This window comes from Urtica dioica, chromosome 7 (assembly GCF_054948205.1).
Source record: "Urtica dioica subsp. dioica isolate 48M chromosome 7, U.dioica_male_clone48M_v1_H2, whole genome shotgun sequence".
Lineage (NCBI taxonomy): Eukaryota > Viridiplantae > Streptophyta > Magnoliopsida > Rosales > Urticaceae > Urtica > Urtica dioica.
In genome coordinates this window covers 47,515,020-47,537,534 of record NC_142762.1, presented here as the reverse complement: position 1 = coordinate 47,537,534, position 22,515 = coordinate 47,515,020, and the positions used below count along the sequence as shown (strand labels likewise).

The window sequence follows — 22,515 nt, the reverse complement described above, 5'->3', positions numbered from 1 at the left end:
TTAACTGTTTCAGGAGTCTCATTTTCCACAAAATATGAGATAGGACCAATTTTTCGCATTTTTTGGATTTCACATTGCCAACTTTATCTATGAGTATTCGTTGAGTAGAACGATATTTGCAGCCAAATGAAAGTTTATGTTGTCGCGAATGTTATTTTAGGCGTTGTACGACACAAATACAAATACGTCATTTTAAAAGTGACTCAGCAATCACAAATAGATTTAAAACAAGAAATTCTTTTTCACACATAATACACAACTTCTCAATATTATCATTAGGAAAATAACAAATTTAAACGTTTGATATTGCTAAATAGCCAGCGTTTGGTAAATATTAGGTAAATAGCTAATTTCATATATTTACAAACGTAAATCTTAAGTAAATAGTCACTCCATATATTAAGTCACGTCATCATTTATCTAAGATTTACCAAGCGTTGACTATATAGCAGTATTAAATGTTTAAATTTGTTATTTTTCTAATTTTTTGTTATTTTAATGTAGTATTAAAAAAAATCACAACATGTAATCATCATGACTAGGTTAAAGTAACGTTTTTGCAGCTTTTATAGTTAAAAAAAAAAAAAAAAAAATCATGTACGTACGTAGTACAATATACTGATTTTCAGTCGATAATTTAAGAAGAATAGTTTGACGACGACTCTACAGGCCTGTCATTATAGGAAAATTATTGATTTTCCTATAATACTGATTTTCAGTTATTATAGGAAATTTTTTGAATTTCATCATATTTGAGGGTCAACGGTCGATCGATACGTGAACATTATCAGCTCGCTAATTTATTAAAAATCTTTATTTATAAGCCTTCCCTTTAAAGTTTCGATCCAGGTGACTTGACCAAGAAAATATCCTGCAACAATTATATTTACAACGGATATATATATATATATATATATATATATATATATATATATATATATACACATTTTTTTAAAAAAATTGGATATGTATACACACAGTGTGTATATATATATATATATATATATCCGTACAAATAGCATTATAAGAAAATATTCCAAGGCAACCCAATTTAAACCAAGTTATTCGATACATCAACACGTTCTCAATTGGGGTATAATTAATAGTAATATAATATTGCACATATCAAACTATTCACTCATCAACTAGGCAATTTTAAATGACATTTCTCTCGCATATATATATATATAGCCTCCTCGCTCTCGTTAAATATTGCAATACAAGCTATATATACAAACCAGATCAATATATATCAATATACATCAAGCTACTCATTTTTTCAGTCCGCGTAAAATGGTAAGCTTTTTATTATGTTAGTGTCTTAAATCGTATTTTTCTTTCAGTTAAAGCTATACATAGACTCTAAAGACGGTTGTCATGAACTAATGCGTAGTAACTAGCGATTGTAATTAAAAGCATATATCGATCCAAATTTCTCTCATACATGGTAAAAATTGTTTTTGGAAAATAAAGGAGTACTGTCACATGCCTATGGCATAATTGATCGATATATATATATATATATATATATATATATATATATATATATATATATATATAGCTTCTTGTATTTTTACACGCACACAAATTTGCTATAGGCATAAATTACGAGTTTTCTTAAAGCTGATTTTTTGCGAACTCAAACCAAGACTCAAACTCATCTTTTCATTTTAATTTTCTTATAAATAATATAATTATAAGAACTTATTATTGTTTAACGAATTGAGTATTTTACTATTTATTGGGTTAGGTTCTAGTTATTTATTTATAACTTATAAGTATACAACAACAAATTTGAGGTTTCAATTTGTTTATATATGCAACTCTATTAAAACAAAAAAACACCAAACATCATTATGTAAACGACTGAATCAAAAGTTTTAGAAAAAAACTGCGTACTCAAGGTAAAATAGCTTATTACCTCTTTAGATAAAAAAAAAAAAAAAAAAAAAAATAATAATTTAGAAGACTCCACACATGAACATGAGAAAAAATTATAGAAAAATACTAAAATCTTTAATTTCTTTAACAAAATAGTTAAATTTTGACTGTCACTTGTCCACAAAATATTTATAATAAACATAAAAGTATTCACATACTGTATATAATTTACATACATAAATGATAAATATGAAAGAAAGTACAGTATTAAATAGTTAAATGGATACTCTTATTTAAAAATTAAAAGTTATTCAAATATTAAATAAAATAGCTTAATTCATGCATACATCTCTGTAATCTGGTGCATGTCTTTGTGATATTTTCTTATTTTTTAGATAACTCGACTAAAATATCAAAGTAGGAAATTTTAATGTGATATATGCCTTACTCTCCTAAAATATTAATCTATCCATAAAAATAATATCTATCCATCAACTATTTTTTTTTCACTAAAATTAAAATATTGGGCATATGGAAAATTTATTATCACTTAATATGCGCTGCACTTGCATAAATTCTCCAAAGACACGCACACACACGAACACGTTACACTGATGACATTACGTTATAGAAAAATTACTCGATCTAGTTCACGTTGAGATTGCATAATAGTCAACGTTTCCAAGCTCACATTTTAGCCTTATTTATTTATTTTTAATTAATTTAAAGAATACAATTTACGTAAGAAGAAAGTAAAGGTATGATATGATTTTAAAAATTAATACTTGATTTCCCAACAAATTTCTTAATTAATAAGGCTAGTTTCACAATTATGTCGCAATTGAAACTGCTCTCATTATCAACAAATCTCCCTTTGTTCCAGTTTGTTTCATCGATTAGTTTTGAATTATTTTCATTTCTTTTTTTCATCAGTTTGGAACTATTTTTGTTTACTTTCGTGATTGTTTTAAATCTCCCTTATTTTTTTTTTAAGCTGAACTCTATGACCCTGATCCTCAGGTCCTTATCTTAAGTTTCGAAATATATATATTTTGTCATATAAATTAACTTTTATTTACAGAAATAAACAAGAAAAAGCAACCTAAGAAAGGAAACACACATATTTCATTATTATTAAATTTGCAGAAATTAACACAAACAATACGTCTTTAGATCCAACATTTTTTTTTAATTATCTTCTACTTTTTAACACAAATCATTAATTCTTCATTACTATTGTTCATTACTCGAATAATAGATTGCAGCCTCCATTATATATGTCTCTCGACTATAACCAAACAACCTAAAATTTACAAAACTTGATGCAAACCTTTATATTTATCACACAAACGAAAATAAATAATAATAAAAAAAAACAGTCCTGCCGTATTTTTCTTCATATAGCCTTCGTTTGCGTTTTTGAAGTACTCACGAGTTTATTTTAGTTTATTTGGGTTTATATAATGTGTTTAATAACCGTTTCTTATATTTTTTTAATATTAAAAAGCAAGTAATTAATAGGATAAGTTAGATTTCCTTTTAATTATGGGAACCATGGATTCAGAAAATGAAAATGGTATTCAAATCTTGATAAGTAAATTGATTTTGTTTCCTTTTTAATTGTTTGATATTTTTTGGTCAATTACCTCGAAACGTGGACTGATAACCATAAATATAGACTTGTAACTATAAGGGCATTATGATATTTTCCCATATAGAGTACTCTGACGGAGTCAAAGTGCGTGAAGAGCTACGTGACAGCGGGTCCATGGGGCGGCACGTGCGGTGCACGTTGGGACGACGGCGTCAACTGCTCCGTCCGCCAGCTCATCATCACTCACGGTGCCGTCATCGACTCCGTCCAGATCGAGTACGACTCCAAAGGCCGCTCCGTCTGGTCGGAAAAACACGGCGGCTCCGGCGCCGGCGGAGCCAGAGCCGACAAGGTCAAGCTTGACCTCCCCGACGAGCACTTGGTCTCCCTGAGCGGCTTCTACGGCCCGCTCTCCGACTCCGGCGCGACGGTCGTGCGTTCGATCGCGGTGGAGAGCAATCGACGGCGGTACGGCCCGTTCGGGACGCAGATTGGGACCCACTTCACGTTCTCGATGAGCGGAGGGAAGATCGTGGGGTTCTACGGCCGAGCTGGGACCCACTTGGACTCTCTCGGGGTCTACTTGAAGCCCTTTGTGACCGTTAAGACGCCATCGGCCCAGGCCCATATGGCTGCTGTTGTGGGCGGGAACAGAGGGTATGACGTCATGCTAGCCGTTCGGGAGAAGATGGATAATATGGTTTTAGCTCGCGGAGGCTCAACTGAGTATGAGAGGAACGAAAAGGTAACATTATATGACCTCTTAATAATTTTTTTTTTATCATAATTTAATGAATTTATTTTAATCCAAAAATATGAATATTTATTTTGTGTATTTAACTTTTTAACCCCCCCTCTCTCTCTCTCTCTCTCTCTCTCTCTCTCTCTCTCTCTCTCTCTCTCTCTCTCTCTCGTGTCTTATTTTTTGTTTTTGAATTGTTGAATTCTCACGATGTTCACTTTCGTTCTTATAAAACCGTTTGATTTAGTTTTTTTTTTTTCATTTGATTAATCTGAGAATTTGTTTATTGATATTTTGTCAATTTATTGACATGGATATCAATAAATCTTCAAAGATATCGGATATTCGTTTGACGATTCTGTGTTTGTTGAATAATTATTGACATATATAAAATTAATTGACAAAGATGTCAATAGATCTTCTTCAAAGTAATTTTTAAAATCTTTAAATATTTATTGGCATTTATGTTAATAAATTGATAAAATGTCAATAAATCTTCAAACCATTATATCTCAAGTATCAATTTAATAAGAAAATTAGAGAAATAGTGTTTTTAAGTGGAACATAAAGATAACTTAAAAAATTATTATTACTATCAGTTTAAAAAGAACACTAGTACAATACAAATGATCCATATGATAATATGCATGTATTAACATTTGTTGGTCATATAGATCTAAGCTTTTATAAAATAAAAAATAAAAAACTAAAATTATTAGTGGTCAATTGTAAGTTTAAAACCTCAAATTTAATATAAAGAATACATTACACCAAATTATATGTATATATATACATAATTTCTTAAGAAAATGTATTTTATGTTTATAACTGTGATATTGCTACCTAATTAGGAAAAAAGTGTTTTCTCTGATGATCTTTGAGCTAATTAACTAAACATAAAAACAAGTATTTACAAGGAAAATTAATGGTTGGATATAATATTTTTATATTTAATTTTCAATATAATTGATTACAGATTCATCATCATGAAGATGTAAAAGGAAAGGCGTATCATATCCAAAATAGACAAGAGGAAAGAGAGAAGGAAAGCTATACGATTATGACCAGCTCTGGTGGTTATAAGGAATCTGATCACCACAGAGTAAGTGTCTATTTCAAATTTGATAATATCTTCTTAGATAGTTATTTCTATAAATGGATATATACATAATATATCGGTGATTAATTTAGGTACCTTTTACAATTGGGATGCCTATGAAAGGACATCCTCAAATTGAGAGGGTGCCAGCCAAAGGACATGAAACCACACATCACGACCTTTCTTCTTACGCTGGATATGAACCCAAAGAAAAAGTATGTATCAACTTTTTGCAAATCATGTTTGCTTTGCTTAAATCTCATTAAATCATGCAACTATTTTGACTAAATTAAGATTTTTTTTTTTTTTTTTTTTGTCGTTGGTAATTTTGTAGTTTCACGGCAGAACAGAAGCTGAAAAGGGATATTCAAACACAAAGCATAGTGCAATTCAAACTCAGAATTTTGGGGCTTCACATGAGAGTCCCTTTAGTGAGTATGGGACAAAAGAGAAGACTAAGGTGGATAATTTAAGCTCATGAATCACTTGTAAAAATTTTCATATCGATTTTGCTTCCCTCTACTTGCATAGAAAATAAAATATAAGGCTTAGGCTCAGTGGTGGTAATCACTCTCGTCCCCAAACATCTGAGTCCCGACGAAAACAAAAATCATAATATATATATATATATATATATATATATATATATATATATATATATATATATATATTACATCTATTACTTAAACTAAATATACACCAAATTAATACATATACCGTTACAACATTATAACTTTCAGACATATGGTACTACCGGGGCAGAGAAGTGCTACCCAAAAGAAACCCAAGATGAGATTTACTACCAAAACGGAGTTTTCAACGAATACGAAGCTAGAGAAAAGGTAGAGTCAATTTGGAGTACTTGCTTTCAAATGTTCAATGAATGAATTTATATGATAAAACATATTAACATGTTATGTGTATGTATATTTATAACTTCTAAGGCGTATAGCAACGGTAATATTCCGACGGTGGGGAAACCGGCAATGAAGTATGGACCATGGGGTGGCAGTGGCGGGTTGTTGTACGACGATGGGGTCTACACGGGAGTGAGAGAAATCCACATTGCTCGCTCCGTTGGGGTCGTTTATATCCGAGTTTGCTATGACATGAATGGAAAAGCCGTTTGGGGAGAAAAGAATGGTGGCAATGGGGCTATCAGATTGGACAAGGTCACTCTAAATATATTTTTAATTGAAACATCAAGAACATATTTAATTAAATTATGTCACGTCATCATTATTAGCACGTCTTAAGTTAAGAAGCTCGTGATGCATGTGACATCATTTAATTAGAGGATATAATCAAGGGTTGAGCTAAGGACTAGAGGCATACGCCCTCCTTGAATTTTTTTTTAAATTAAAATTTCCTCAATTTTTTTTTTATCATCTTAGCCTAAGATTATATAATTTATCAAATCTGTCCCCTAACTGCAAATACTAGCTCCGACACTCGATATAACAACCTATAAAATAGATACAATGCATGTCAGATGCGTATAGTGTATAAATAGATCACAATTGAGTAGTTAATATGTTTTTATTTATTTATAATTTTTAATAGAGTCTATTAGATATATAATCATATTTACAATTTCACATTGTTATATAGTCAACGTTTCGTAAATTTGAGGTAAATAGCTACGTCTATGTTTTAACACGCGTAAATTGAAGTAAATACCCAACCATTTTATTTCAATGAAAATGACAAAACCAAGAATGACACCCGTCATGTTTGTGGCTATTCATCTAAAATTTACTAAACGTTGACTACATAGCAATTCCAAATATTTTAGTTGACTAATGACCTAATTTTTTGTTTTTAATATGAATCCATCAGATAAGTTTGGATTACCCTGAAGAGTACTTGACCCGCGTGAGTGGGTATTATGGGTCGACCATATTCAGAGGACCGACTGTGGTAAAATCGCTCACCTTCCACACTAACAAGAAAAAGTATGGTCCTTTTGGCGAGGAACAAGGGATTCCATTCTCCTCCGCACAAAGACAAGGCGTAATCGTTGGGTTTCATGGTACCAAAGGTTGGTTTTTGGATAGCATTGGAGTCCATTTCTTTGAAGGCAAGTTTTCGCTGCCACGTCCTTCAATCGACATGGCCTACACAACATCGACCACTACCACAACGGATGTAAATTTTGGCGACCAGGTAACAATAATCATTTTTTTAACCTCATAACTTGTTAGTGTTTTATCATAAACTTAATTATAATGACGCTATTTAATTATAAAAAAAAATGTTTTTTTTAATTAAACTTCTTGATTAAGTTACCTACAACTTAGATTCATTAAGAAAAATTAAATAATGTTATGAAATTGAAAAAAAAAATGCTACATAATAAGTAATTTGAGAACTATTTTCCTGATAAAATGTCTAAAATCTAAATAGAATAAAGTTTTTAAAAAAACGAGAAATTGACAGAAGTAGTAGCAACTTTGATACTTTGGATTAAAATAAACCAAATTACGTTTTTGGACACTTCTACTAATAGTTGTAGACATGAATTAATACAGTTGTCATAAACTGTAGATTTATAAATTTACAAATAACAACAATTGTAGATATGTAAGTTTACAGTTACTAGTAAAAAAATCCAAACACACAATTTTATTTATTTTAGTCAAAAGTATCAAAATTGCTACTAATTATGACCATTTTCCAAACAAAACTTGTTAATAATACATTATTATATTATTATGGTCTTAAATGGTTTTGTGTGTTGGGTGAAAGGTGCTTCATGGGGCAGTGAAATGCCCATCTCCAAATGGGCCTTGGGGCGGGAATATTGGAAGCCCATGGGACGATGGGACTTACACCGGAATTAAGAAGATTGTTTTGACCGCATCAGCCGAAGCTATTTTCGCTATTCAAACCGAGTACGATCGCCATGGTCACTCCATTTGGTCCGTCAAACATGGAAACAGCAACGACGGTTCTTGTCACGTCGTAATATTCTTTCTCACTTCTACAATCTCACTAATGCCATCATAGGATAACCTCAAATGTTTAGTTGAAAAAATGTCCAAATATTTTTGTTCATTTATATAACATGGCATGAAATTTTTTTAGGAAAGAAAGTTATTATGTCCAAGGCCTACTTTTTTTTTTTTTTAATAATTTAAAACCCTAATTTTTTTTCATTATTGCCTAAAGCCACATATTAGGCCGGTCGGATTATAAGAAAATTTTCAAGAATATCATGTCTTCTGCCTTTAAATTTTATAAATTTATTCTCTAATAATATTAATAATTTCTCAAATTTTTAATTTTACTTTTTTTAAAATTATATTAAGGGCATAATAATCGTCCGAATATAAATAAAACTCTATGTTTATTTAATTTAAAAATTAGTTGATATTTTCGGAATTTTGATTCTCAAAACCGGTATTTACATAAATATATAATTAAATGGCAGGTTCAATTTGAGTACCCACAAGAAATTGTGACGGGGATTAGTGGGTATTATGGGCTAATCTCTGTCGGCGATGAATGTAAGAAAGTTGTGAAGTCTATCACATTCCATACAAACAAGAGAAGGTACGGACCTTTCGGAGAGGAAATAGGCACGCATTTCGCGTCATCGGGCAGGATTGTTGGGTTCAACGGAAATAGTGGATGTTACCTTTATGCCCTTGGAGTCCATACCCAATCCCACCTGGTCAACGGTCGGGTTGACCAACCCGGTACCATCAAGACGATGCTCCACAAAATATTCGCCTAAGCCTAACAACACACTGACACTCTCTTATTTGGGTATTGTTACGGTATTTTATTATCTACAATAATAAACGCACACTGTAAAATAACATAAGCATGTGAAACGTGCTCTCTCGTTCTCTCTATCACATCTTGTGGTGCGGATTATATTTATGTGTGTATGAAAGATATAACAACGGGGATTGGATATGTATTTTCCGTAAGAAGATATCCGTAAATGTAGAGTGTATGAACCTCGAAATAATTGTAAACGGAGTTAAAACGACAATGAAAATAAAACGATATGTCGTTGTATTTATGGGGCTATTCATGCATGATGTGTGCGCACAATAGAGATGGTATATTTACCCGTTATCCGGCCCGTTACCCGATGTAAACCGGCAAAGTAAGACCCGCTCTTATCGGGGTACACGGGTTAAAAGGTTAGACCCGTTAAGATTTTACTAGGTTCGGACCCGAGTAACGGAATAGGTGAATCCGTACCCGTCTACCCAAGACTTGGCCCGTTAACAACTTAGCACTAAAAAAATTGTTTTAACTTAAAAACATGATCACATACATTGTTTTGTAATTCGTAAACTTCGAATTTCAATTTTCTTTTAATTGTTTGGATGGTAATAAGATTGTTGGTTGTGGGTTTTTTTTTTTTTTTTTTAAGATTGTTGGTTTTTTTTTTTTTTTTTTTTTTATATATTAGAACAAGTAAACGGGTCTACCTTATCTGTCGTCGGTACCCGAAAAATTTAAACGAGTAAACGGGTTACGGATTCAAAAAATTTCTACCCGTTTGAGTCGGCGAATATACCCGTTACTTGACCCGCTCTAAAAATCGGGTAAAGGAACAATTAAGTGGACCTTGCCATATTGCTCAACTGGCCACATGCACAATAGCCTATCACGAACATAGGCTTCTAAAACTATAATTTTAGAAGCAAACTTTCATCTCTTCAAATAAAATAAATAAAAAATATTAGAAAGCATAATAGCATCTCGGAATCCAATCCATGGAGTGAGATGAAATAAAAATCAATTGGGTTCCAATCCAATTTTATTTTCATTATATTATTGTGTAAATAAATAATGATAGTTTATTAATATATTAATAAAATTAATTTTAAAGTGTCTAACAAAATATTTACGTTAAAAATATTATTAAAATATGAATCTCCATTGCAGACAAATTAGAAAATAATTTATATCTTCTATCTCCATTGCTCATAAAAATTTGACTATTTTGTAATATATCTTCTACCAATGAAGCATTGAGAAAAGAAAAGCTTGGATACATTATCAAAGAGAATTCGGTATATACACACAATAATAATACCTTTAATTGATCAAATATGCACAATAATACCTCAAACTGATAAAAATGTATACTATAATATCTCAAAAACTCATTTAATCTAATATATGGTGGTTCAACAAATCAATACCAAGTAAGAAATAAAGTTGATTGAAATAATTTATTTGACTAGGTTAAGAATAATTCATTACGGCTGACCACCAAAAATCATAACACAAACTTCACTACATGAGTCGTAATAAAAAATCTGGTTGTTACTGTAAATAATAATAATAAAAAAAAATATTATGTCCAACTGAGATTGTAAATATGAAATCTTTATTTTTGGAAGGGAAAGTTCGAGAGAGAGAGATAATAAAAAAGACTACATAGAATGCCTTAATGTAACAAGTACTAATGTCCGGTATGAAATAATTTCTTATCTCTTTTATCTTTCTTTCTTAACTGCTTGAGGTATTTTTGCATATATTTTTCTTATCCAATAAAAGAAATAAAATCTTTGATGAAGAAATATGCTAAAAGAAATCCAACCAGAAAATAGGGGGGGTGGTCCAAAATCACCAATCAATAATAGAGAGAGTAGAGTAGTGAAAAATAAGTTCAATTGGGACAACATGAAAGTGCGGCCTAACGTACTTGGTTTATGACTGTATAATGTGTATGGGAGGGCCGGTTGGTACGTGACCTTTTACTTTTTGTTTTGTCATGTCAAAGTGCTATGGTTTTGTTTTTTAATGGAAGCAAAATATTTCATTTTTTTACATTTACAATTTGTGAGTAAATCTGGGCAACGTCACAGGAGCAAATCGGAATTTGGATAATTACCAAAAAAATATGTACCGATAAAACAATTTTTTTTTTGGTTATTCATATCGAAATTATGCTACTATTTTGAAGTTTACCAAAATTACCAAAATTATGCTACTATTTTTATGATAAAACAAATTGCCAAAATTATGCTACTATTTTGAAATTTACACTTACGTTTTTCGCAAACTAGAGTAATTTTTTGTTTGTTTGTTATCATTTCATATTGAAACCGATTGGAATAAGGTGTTCCATTACGGTGAATTCGCTGAAATTCTGGTAATGTGGAATAGAATGCTTTTGTTCAAATTTTCAGATTGATTTATAAATTTGTTATTGAATTTTTCTTTAACAATCTTTATCTTAATCTTTTAATATTTCTCATACAATTACGGTCCATTTGGAACTTGAAAATGTTGGGATTTTACCTCGATCTTCAGCATTCCAACTTGTCAGCTCGATGCCGGTCTTCAGCTCGTCAGCTCGATGACTAAATTAGGTTCACTACAAGAAATATGACATTTAGCTACGAAACTATTAGCGACGATTAAATCGTCGCTAATAATGCATTTAGCGACGACTTATTCGTCGTTAATAATTTGGTGCGAAAATTCTTAAAGTTTGGCGGCAAAGATAATTAGCGACGATAATATCGTCGCTAATTCTTGCTTCTCGTCGCTAAGTTCGCGGGAATATATTTAGTGACGAGAATATCGTCGCTAAAGGATTTTGAATTTCTTTAGAGACGATATTATCGTCGCTAATAATTTCGTACAAATTTAGAATTTTAACGAATTTTAAAGAGGGAAAAATCCCTCCAACACGAAATGATTTAGCGACGATATTTTCGTCGCTAAATCATTTTAAATTTTAACGAATTTTAAAGAGGAAAAATTCCCTCCAATTTAATTAAAACAAAATGATTTAGTGACGAAAATATCGTCCCTAAATATGTACGAAAACTATTGACAAATATTCTTACTACAAATTGAAGTCACTCTCCAATGTGTCAGAGCAAGAAGTATTCCAAGGATGGTGGTGAAGTTTTTGGAAATGCTCAGTTGTACAGATCTACTATTTGAGCTCTACAGTATCTCACACTTACAAGGCCGAACATAGCATTTCCAGTAACTAAACTGAGCTAGTTTATGCAGACTCAAACGAATGAGCATGCATTGGTGTGCGTGAAAGAGATTATTGAGATACTAGAAACGGACTCTGGATTATAGCATTCAATTCGGTCGTGAAAATGGTCTTGATCTAGTTTGCTTCTTTGATGCAAATTGGACTAGCTCTGTGGATGATAGACGACTGGTTATTGAGTGTTCTTAGCAGGATGTTTTTTCAATTGGTTCTCAAAGAAGCAAAAAGTAGTGACAAGGTCAAGTACATGGCGGTTGTTGAAGCCACATTTGAGCTAACTTGGCTCAAACATCAGCTCAAAGAACTTGGACATTAAAGGTCAATCTGTGCTTTGGTGTGATAACGTGGAAGCTACGTCGTTAGTTGCGATTCCAATCCATCATGTTAGGACTAAGCACGTGGAGATAGACATTCACTTTGTCCATGATAAGGTGATCGCCAAAGAGCTTGGCATAAAATATGTTCTATCAAAACATTAGACGGTATATATTTTCATGAAGACATTTTCATCCAAAGATTCCAAGAGTTGTGTAACAAACTTACCTATGTTTGATATAAGAGATAAGTTTGAGGGAGTGTGTTTGTAATAGTTATGTATACGTGTATTATAACTGTTGATGTGTACAATGTATAAAAGCCTATTAGGCAGAGCTATATAAGCTCATAAGCGTGTAGTAATTAATGATCTCGAGATAGTCAATTGAAATCTCTAGATTTCCCTTTTCTTCTTCTCTCTCGTGCTGCTACACATAATGAGGGTACTTGGATATGAATTATATACCGTTGCAATGGAAAAATACGAATTTTTATTTAACAAAAATAATTTTTAGTGAAAGTAACTAGAATTAATTGAAAAACAAATTTTAAATGGTTAAATAAATTTATTGAAAATAAAATACTAAATAAAAAAACACAGTTAAAACAATTATAACATACAAATACTTTATAATTAATGTGATTATTAATCATCAATGTATGTTACATACCAGTTACCACAATTCAAATTAACTATGACAGGCTTTTGTAGTTCACAGATGTTTTTCCATCTAACCTTGCGACTATAGCTCAAAATGCTTGCTAAAAACTCAATCATTCAATCTCTTATATTTTTAACTATTATTAATCAATGACATTAAAATACAAATTTAGATTTTACATATAAGCGCCCATGGCGCGATTCCGAAACTAGTATGGTAAAAACTAAAAAGTTAGAAAGGTGGTCAAAGTCGTGATGATGCACGCTGTATGTGGCGATCTCATCTCAAAAGAGATAAATAGAAACGAATCACACGAAACCCTAACTAATAATTGAGTCTCAAAGGCACAGATAAAGTACGTACAATTCGATCGGGATCTCAATAATGGACCATTAATGCACATATAGGCTAAATATCTGATTGTCAATTTTGCATGGGGAACCATATCACTTGACACGAAAGGTCGTTTTTAGTGGGGGCTCTTTTGCATCACCATGCGGCCATGGCGCCAAGCCCCTCCTCTAACTAGCTCAATCCCAATGCTGGATTTTTTTTTTTTTTTTTTTAAATATAATCCGAATTACTCAACACTTGTGACTAGCATATAGAACTAAAATCATCAATGTGCTACCATGGTATCACTTCCACACAATACTAATTAAGTAAGCAATTAGACTTGCAAAATAACCAAAATTTGTTTAAAATTAATAAAATAGTCTAAATGTGCAAGTTTTAAGTGATCAAATTTATTGAATTTAATAAACTGCTTATATAAATTGTCAAATTATTTAATGATAATATCAAATAAAAAAAGAATGGACGACTTAATTCTATGTAGTTTCAAATAACAATTTTATAGTTTTTTTTTTTACGTTACAGAAATACATACACCTAAAGAATAATATCTCTTTTTGTATTAACCTAATTCTTCTCTGGTTTCCCTAATCGGAATATCACTTTTTTTTATGCTTCGTGTGATTTTATATGTTAAGCTAATTTAGCATTTTTGTCTTCAGTATTTGACATATTTATCTTCCCTCTTAAGTCTGTATATGCTAATTAGTTGACTGAAAAATTCATGCAGGCAGACTTGTCAATCCTTAGCCCAGGCTTATCCCAACCAAATTAAAACGAAATCCAATTTCAAATGAAACTCAATTATCATTATTAATCAACAAACTTATGTGGTTGAAGTGGCATCAAATTGGACACTTATTTTGAAATAAATAAACTAAATTAAAATTAAACAAAGACATAAAAGTTTATAATTATAATTGTTTATTTCTAGTAAATTATTAAAGTCTGACAGGAGTGGCTATCTTTTGCACATTCTCACCTAAATTTAAGAGACAAAATTACTAGGGCCTGATTGTGATAAGTTTGAAAGATACGTACTTTCACAATTTGGCCGTTTCTCTGTCAAGCGAAACATTTACTAGGGCCTGATTTTTTTTTTTTTTTTTTTGAGAGAGCGGATTTTCTTATTATAGCTACGTGATTCACTGTTTATTATACGACTAAATGCAAGCATAAATAAATAATAATCAAGTGGGTGAAAGAGAGATGGCCCAAAGATCATCTGCCCCCACGTTCACGAGTTAATATTTTTTTTTTCTTTCCAAATATATTTTGTTATACCACTACTTGTTTTGCCCCTTGAATGACGAATGTACACGTGAATTTTTCATTCATATATTTCAATTATGCATTGAGCTTTTCGCATCACATATTTCTCTTCTTTTTTTTCATTTGGCAATCCTTTTGTTTAATTTTCTTAATTCAATCAGTTTTTCAAATGAAAAATGATGGTCGTGGCTGGCTTATAAATGATGTCTCACTGAGAGTGAGACGAAGAGTATCAAACATAACAGAAGAAAAAAAATAATATGTAAGAGTCAAGATTTGAGATATTCCTAATCACACTCACAAAACGAGAGAGAATTTGGAGATTCAAAGCTGATTGATCTGATGATACTTCATTGATTAACTCAGTACAATAGTTGTGTATAAATACGTGTACAACATGACGGCTATGTTCAATGTATCTATCTAACTAACTCTAACGGCCAAGGCCTAATGGCTTGCTGACTCATCAGCCTCAATGGTATCCAATGTTGCTGACGTGGACGTTGGTGATGTGGCTTCATCCTCAATAGTAAGTTTAAACAATGAATATATATATATATATATATATATATATATATATATATATATATCTATATCACGGTAAAGCGGAGCGAGAGCCCCATAATTTATACATTATTTGCAATGATAACAACAGTGGATTATGAGCTGTAAAATTCATCAGAAGGGAAAAAAACAACCTTTTTTTCATGCTTATAGTATGTGTGATTCTCTTCCTTTTTCTTCCAGCCATATGCATGAAAAAATAAAGTCAGTTTTAGCTAGAGGTTTGTAGATATATAGGTATATATGATATATAGATTTTTTTTAATATCATAATATAAAGATGATATGTCAGACAGACATACACACATTTATATTTTCAAAAGTGAAAAATGTAATATAATATATAGAAGAATAATATAATTTAAAGAATTATTGATCTGTCTGCAATCCCTTATGAAAAGAGGCCAAACACAAAAGGGAGTGTGTTCACTTATTTGTGTAGCTTTCTTTCTTTGGTGACAGTTCTAATTTACCATTGAATGAAAAAAGAAATTTTTTTTGCTTATTCCTTTTTAATACCATTGATTATCTTTTGATTGTCGTTTGCGAATAGTTTGAAAATGATTAGGAAAATGATATACCATTAATATAATCTTTTTCTTTCTTTCTTTCTAAGATTTCAATAATCATTGCAATCTGAAATAAATGAATTGGGAGTTTATAGTTGGCTTGGCGATAAGAAACTCGCTTTCCAATAGGGTAAACTCGAATCTCATCGTAAGAGCAATATATAATTAGATTTAGATATCTCTTCAAGTCTCTTCAAGTGGCGTACTTTCTCCTATATAATCAATAGTAATGTTAGTAAGTATATGCCATGACAGCTAGCATTCTACTTCTATTTAGTACTTCATCTCTATTATTCGTATCCCAAAATCCTCCTTTATTAGATATATATATTATCATAATAAACACTGCGTGTGTCTCGTCTCGTGAATGATACACGTACGGTGATCTGCGGATTTTTTTTAAAAAAAATAATCTTCATCTCTTTAAAAAAAAAGGACTTGTTTTGAGCTAAATAATTGCAATAATAAAATAAATAATTGAAGGTGTATTGCCAGCTAAAGTCTTATAGCTAGCACACTGCCAAAAACAAAAAATATTGCAAATTAAAGCTGATCGCAGTAAACTAGTAATGCAAGTTGCCTAGTCTATCCAAATTGAGTACGGATATGCGAATATTTTTCTGGATTACATGGATATGAATCAAATAGATGATGAATATGAATACAAAAAAACGTTTGTTGAATGATTATTCGCTATTATACTTAGGGGTGTAATCGGATTGACTTAATTAGTCAATTTTTTCATGTGCTATCAATCCGAAACCGTTAAAACTAATTTTTTTTTTTTAAATATCCAAACCAACTCGATTGAAAGCTAAAACAAACCAAAGCAACACAAAAATAATCGGGTTGGTTTGAGTTGGTTTTTTTGGATTATAATTCTCGACAAATGACTTTATAACTCGAATGAAAATCACATATGTATGTTATATCTAATATATTATATCAAATAAAATCAAAATTTTACTTATCTTTAGAAAGTTTACATATTAAAATAAAAATTATGCATATTTTTCATTACCAAATCTTCATGTATTCACAAATAATAAAGTATAATATGGAGTATTTTTTATTTGATTATAATATTATTACAAAATGATATTTTTTTTTAATAATATTACATATAAAATATTCGCAATCTTAAAAAAATTAAAAAATTAACACAATCGGGTTGGTTTGGTTCAACTCAATCTCACGACTATAAAAAAAAAAAAAAAAAAAACCCAACTCGAAACAATTACGGTTTGGATTGATTACAACTCAAACTTTATCGAGTTTTAATAGGACGGTTAAAAAAAAGGGTGTCATTCGGTTTGGATGATCGGGTTGTTCGGTTTGGCGATTTTCTTGAACACTCCTAATTATATGGGTAAATTTTCAATAAGACTAAACATAGTTTATTCAGTGGTTAATAGAATCTATTCAATATGTACGTCCTAAAAAAGAGGTTTTAGTAGAAGACTCAAGGACCAAAAGATTTGAAAAACACTTACGATCATAAGATAGATAATGTTTGAGATAATCTTGCGGAAGAAGAATGAGATTTGGATCTAGGTTTGGGTTCGAGAGAAAATGTTCTTCTCGATGATTCTCATTAGATTGAACATATAGTACATTCTTTGGTATAAATACAGAGTATCGATCTAACTGACTCTAACCACCTCGCCAACCTGTCACGTTATTTCGCTCACTGATGTGTCCTCTGACATGGCGTGGCTTACTCTATTAGTTTGAAAACCACTTTGAAGAATAAAAAAGTTGGAGAAGTCGACATTTAAATTAAGACTAACTAATCGAATCAATAAACGTGGTCACGTAATAACAAAATAATCATTTTGACCAGGAGGTCGGCGGTAATTATCTACAAAGTGGTACGAAGTCACATATTCAACAATTTTCAACATACAATTGCTAGATAGTGGGTGTGATTAATCCATGATTAAAGAAACACTAATACTACGAAAGGTAAGCAAAATGATGAAAAAGATGCTCTCAAATTGATACTCGTTGTGCTTCTCAGTGTTCATCAACACCTTCAATAATTTATTTATTATTCTTATTCTAACTAGATTCGTCTGTTATACGATAATCTAACCCTAATCCATATATAATCGGGGTATATTAATCAGCATATTCTAATCAGCGTGTTTTCAAGTTGACATATATGAGTTTTTCCTTAGAAAAATAATGTAGCAAATTTTTTTTCCATAAACAATCACATTATATAAAAGTAAACTCAAAGAGCGGAAAAATATGAAGATATAAGGTATAATTGAAGATCACAACAAAAGTTTCGGAATAAGTTCATTTTAAACTATTATATTTTAAAAAAGCATATATTTTTTATTGAATAAAATCTGAGAAAATCTTGAACGCATCCCTTGAAAACTTGATGCGATCAAACTAATTTTAGCCCGGGTATTTTATTGATGAAGAAAATCGGGTACATTTAAAAAAAAAAAATGATGCTTCGTTTGATGATAAAAATTGATGTTTTTTTTTTTTTCATGTTTTAGGTCGAATTTTTTCCAAAATAAAAAGACGAAAATAACTTTTCGATATTTTCCATTACTTGTGTTTAAAAAATGAATATAAGATATTTTGTACATATAAATCAGTTTTCTCTTCAAATAACCATCTTTGAAAAAAAAAAAAAAAAAATAAAAAAATAACCCCTTCTTCCATTTAGTAGTCAAATAATGGGATGAATTCGGATCTGTGTCTCTATTCAGTTTTTTTTTTTTTTTTTGTAATCTTTAATCCCTATAATTAAAATGTATCACGTACATCGTCCTTTCGTTTCATATTATTATAATCATTAATTCATCTTAAAAATAGTAAATTAAAAAAATGAGACGTAATGTAATTAGATTAATGAATGAAATGAGACACAAAAACCATACAGAGGAACCAGATTGTCCCTCAAGTCCCCACACACCACATACGAGATTTTATTGCTGACATTAAGCGATCTTCTTCCACCATAGTTGTTTTTTGTTGGAATAAACCAAAACACCAACGCTTATCCAAGTATAAGGTCGAAAAAGGGATAATCACTAATTATTTGATTAGTAGGACAAATCATCAATCTTCAACCGTGTTTGATGGTCTTCCCTCATGATATATCTCTAAATCGATCTCTGTATCCACAACAACATTACGCTTATTAAAAAAAAAAAAATCATTGGCCATGAGTAAGACATGATGGTTCTAGCTTCAACGAATTTGTCACGCTCTATAAATAGTGTGTTTATAATGAGAAACAACGTACTGTGCAGATTGTTATCAATGTCGCGCGTGGAGTATGGGATAATTAATTATTCATATCTATTTAGACTTTAGTCAAATGCCTTGTCATTGTTAAGAAATAATAAGGAATAATTAGTTCCGTAGCTCAATAATCCACCATTTTTTTTAATAATTAAAAATTCATTTTATTGAAAAAATATCTCACCATATACCCCTAATAAATTAATTAACTAAAGCACAAATTAATTTACTCTTTAATTAATTAATTTAATGCGAGTATGATGAACTCTTTTTTTTTTTTTTAATAAAATGAAACTTTGGATACAATGTTAAAAAGAGCTAAGAGAATGGCTAGTTACAACAAATTATTGATAGTATTAACCTTATATATATACACTATATGTAGGTCATTTCGAGCCTCAAGATTTATGAAAATTTGATATGTTGATGAAAAATGTCATTTCCACTAAATATTAACACGTCCATACAAAATCGCATGGAAAAAATGTTGCATAATAGATTAATAAAAACATAGTTTTATGTAAAGTAAAAAGCTATGCATCAAACATGTTTCACGCTTAAAGTTAAATATTTAAAATAAGGAAATACTAATTTTAAACACTACAAAACAATCTCTATTGAATAAATTTAAAATACTAGTTTATTCAGTTGGATAAAATTTATTTGATATTCTTAAGTTCCTAGATTGGCACTACGTGAAATGCCACATTGACATTTTAGCAATTTTCACAAAAAAAATATCTGCATTTGAAACACTGTTAAAAAATACATCAATAATAATTTAAAAATTACACATCATGCATCAATAATATAGAATCTTGAATCAATAAATACAAGAATAAACTAGTATTTTTAAATTTCGATTCAATTAAAAATTTCATTCAAATTGCAATTCAATTTCAAATTTAATCAAATAAGCACTGAACACACGAACCTTCTTAGAATGAAAGAGATTTAATTAAAATATATGCATGCATTAGATCAAACAAATACAAATAACATATAAAAAAATTTGTTTAAAAATAAAACATATAAAAATAAGTTATTAAGAAATATGGAAAAACTTTGAAAGGTTCTCTTTCTTTTATGGAATTTCCATGCTTTTCCATGGAAAAAAATATTGATTTTGCATTGAATGGTGCAGGTAAACATGAAAAAAAAAAAAAAAAAAAAAAAAAAGGTCGTTGATGGAAAAGGCATGCACTATTCATAGATAACCGTGGAAAAAGATGACGATACAAAAATACTTTTTTTGTTGGCCGTTACTCGGAGAAAAATGAATTATTTCCATGAAAAACATTGATTAATTACTGACGACATATCAAGCACTGTGTGCTAGAGTAATAATATACATCGATTCGCTCTGAACGCAGAACGCTGGAGAGTTAAGAAATGAAAGAATATTTACACTAATGTTAAAAGACGTGTGATTTTGCATGATAATTTACTATTTTGGATAGAAGACAGAGAGAGATTAAAAATGATCCAGTCAATATTGGTTTATGTAAAGAAGGATATACTATTTGTAGAATTTTCTTCTCGTCATCAATAAAAATGACAAATGAAACGACTGAGAATTATATATTCTTGATCAAATCAAGCATGTAGAACAATTGAGGCAATTAACATATTGGTCACGCTGATCTGTTGCAAATAAAGATTAATGCAATATTTAATTTATACAGTTGGAGAAGACCTAACCAATGGACCTAACATCAATAAAATACACGACTGCCAAACTTTGTGCTAAAAAATACGTATGTGATCGAATTCTATATGACAACGTGGACTATATAAAAAAATATAGAAGCTTTTTTTTGTTGTTGTCAAATTCCTCTTATATTAATACTATTCCTAAGGGATGGGGATTGTATATGTGACGGACCACATTGGCTCATTCATACAGTGACACGCACAAACCATTTCTATTATTATTAAGTGGTCCAAGATTTATAAATGTGTGAAAGTTATTGATAAATAGTCAAGTATTAATTGATTACTCAATGATTTTCGTTCTTGCCAAATAGGACCAGAGAGTTAGAGACAGACAATAGATATGATTATTATCATTATTATTATTATTTTAGTAGATCATTCTGTGTCCTGTCCTCCTACAGAGACATTAAAATATTTAATTTAATTTTTTTAATAAGTAATGTTATAGAAATAAGAAATCATATAGAAAAAAAAAGTCTATATAGTCGCAGTCAATGCCGCCAATAGCGAATGACTTGTTTGTATAAGATGTATTCTGAGATTATTAAATTGAAATTGATCAGTACCCCAAATAGAAAAACTGCACTTGATCAATATTAAAAAAAGGCGATTCATTAATTAATTTTCATAGTTGGAGAGGATAATAATTAAATGGGAGGATAAACCAATCAAGTTGTCACCAAAAACAGCCACTTGCGCTTGGTTTATTGGCTTTATTAGTATTTTATATATTTATCGCAAATTTAAAATAAAAACTACTGATTTAAGATTTAACTACCCTCCAGATATCTGCCTACGATCATCACCCTTGTTTTTATTTGTTTAGAAAAGCACTATTATATTTGTTTATCATGAACTTCATGACTATGGCGAACCATAACTAGCGTAATGTAATCTAGGCATAGATTTTGTGATTTTCTTGGGACTCGGATACAAAAATATATATGTATATACAGTAAACACACAGCGATTGCGACAGAGATTGAATCAATTTAAAAAAATGAGCTTAGAAAGCACGGATACTTACTAAGAATATAATATAATCCATCATAATGCATGCCATATCTTTCGTTGTGAAGTTGTTGTGATGCGAAGACCCAAAAAAAAACGGCATAGAGATAAGAGTGTAGAATATATATTTTTTTTTTGTAAATTTAGAATATTTATTTGTTTATGTGCTAATAAATGTTATTATAATCGTCCATTCTGTGTAGTGGAGTGTTTCTAAAAAAAATATCATTTGGAGCATTGCTATTGGGCACGGGTCACGTCACGATCCACTCACATTTTGACACGTGGCACTGTGCTGCCACGTGTCAAAATGTGAGTGGATCGTGAGTGATCGTGACCCGTGCCAAAGATGATTTCCGTTAGTTTATATATTACTCTTTCGGGCACTAAAAGTTTTTTTGTTTTTTTTAATAATGTGATAGCTAATTATAGCCTTGTTATATTAAGCTACTAAAATGAAGAAGAAAAAAAAAAA

General features: G+C 30.5%; 1 protein-coding gene across 1 annotated transcript; it reads left to right on the top strand.

Moving 5' to 3' along the window:
- Positions 1–1,080: 1,080 nt before the first annotated feature.
- On the top strand, positions 1,081–9,365 carry LOC149392375 (jacalin-related lectin 3-like). The gene is made up of 10 exons (XM_089620565.1): positions 1,081–1,296; positions 3,600–4,220; positions 5,194–5,319; positions 5,409–5,531; positions 5,651–5,776; positions 6,057–6,158; positions 6,261–6,488; positions 7,156–7,482; positions 8,065–8,280; positions 8,750–9,365. The coding sequence occupies exons 1-10, from the start codon at positions 1,294–1,296 to the stop codon at positions 9,053–9,055; spliced, it is 2,178 nt and encodes a 725-aa protein (XP_089476691.1). The 5' UTR covers positions 1,081–1,293; the 3' UTR covers positions 9,056–9,365.
- The last annotated feature ends 13,150 nt before the right edge of the window (positions 9,366–22,515 follow it).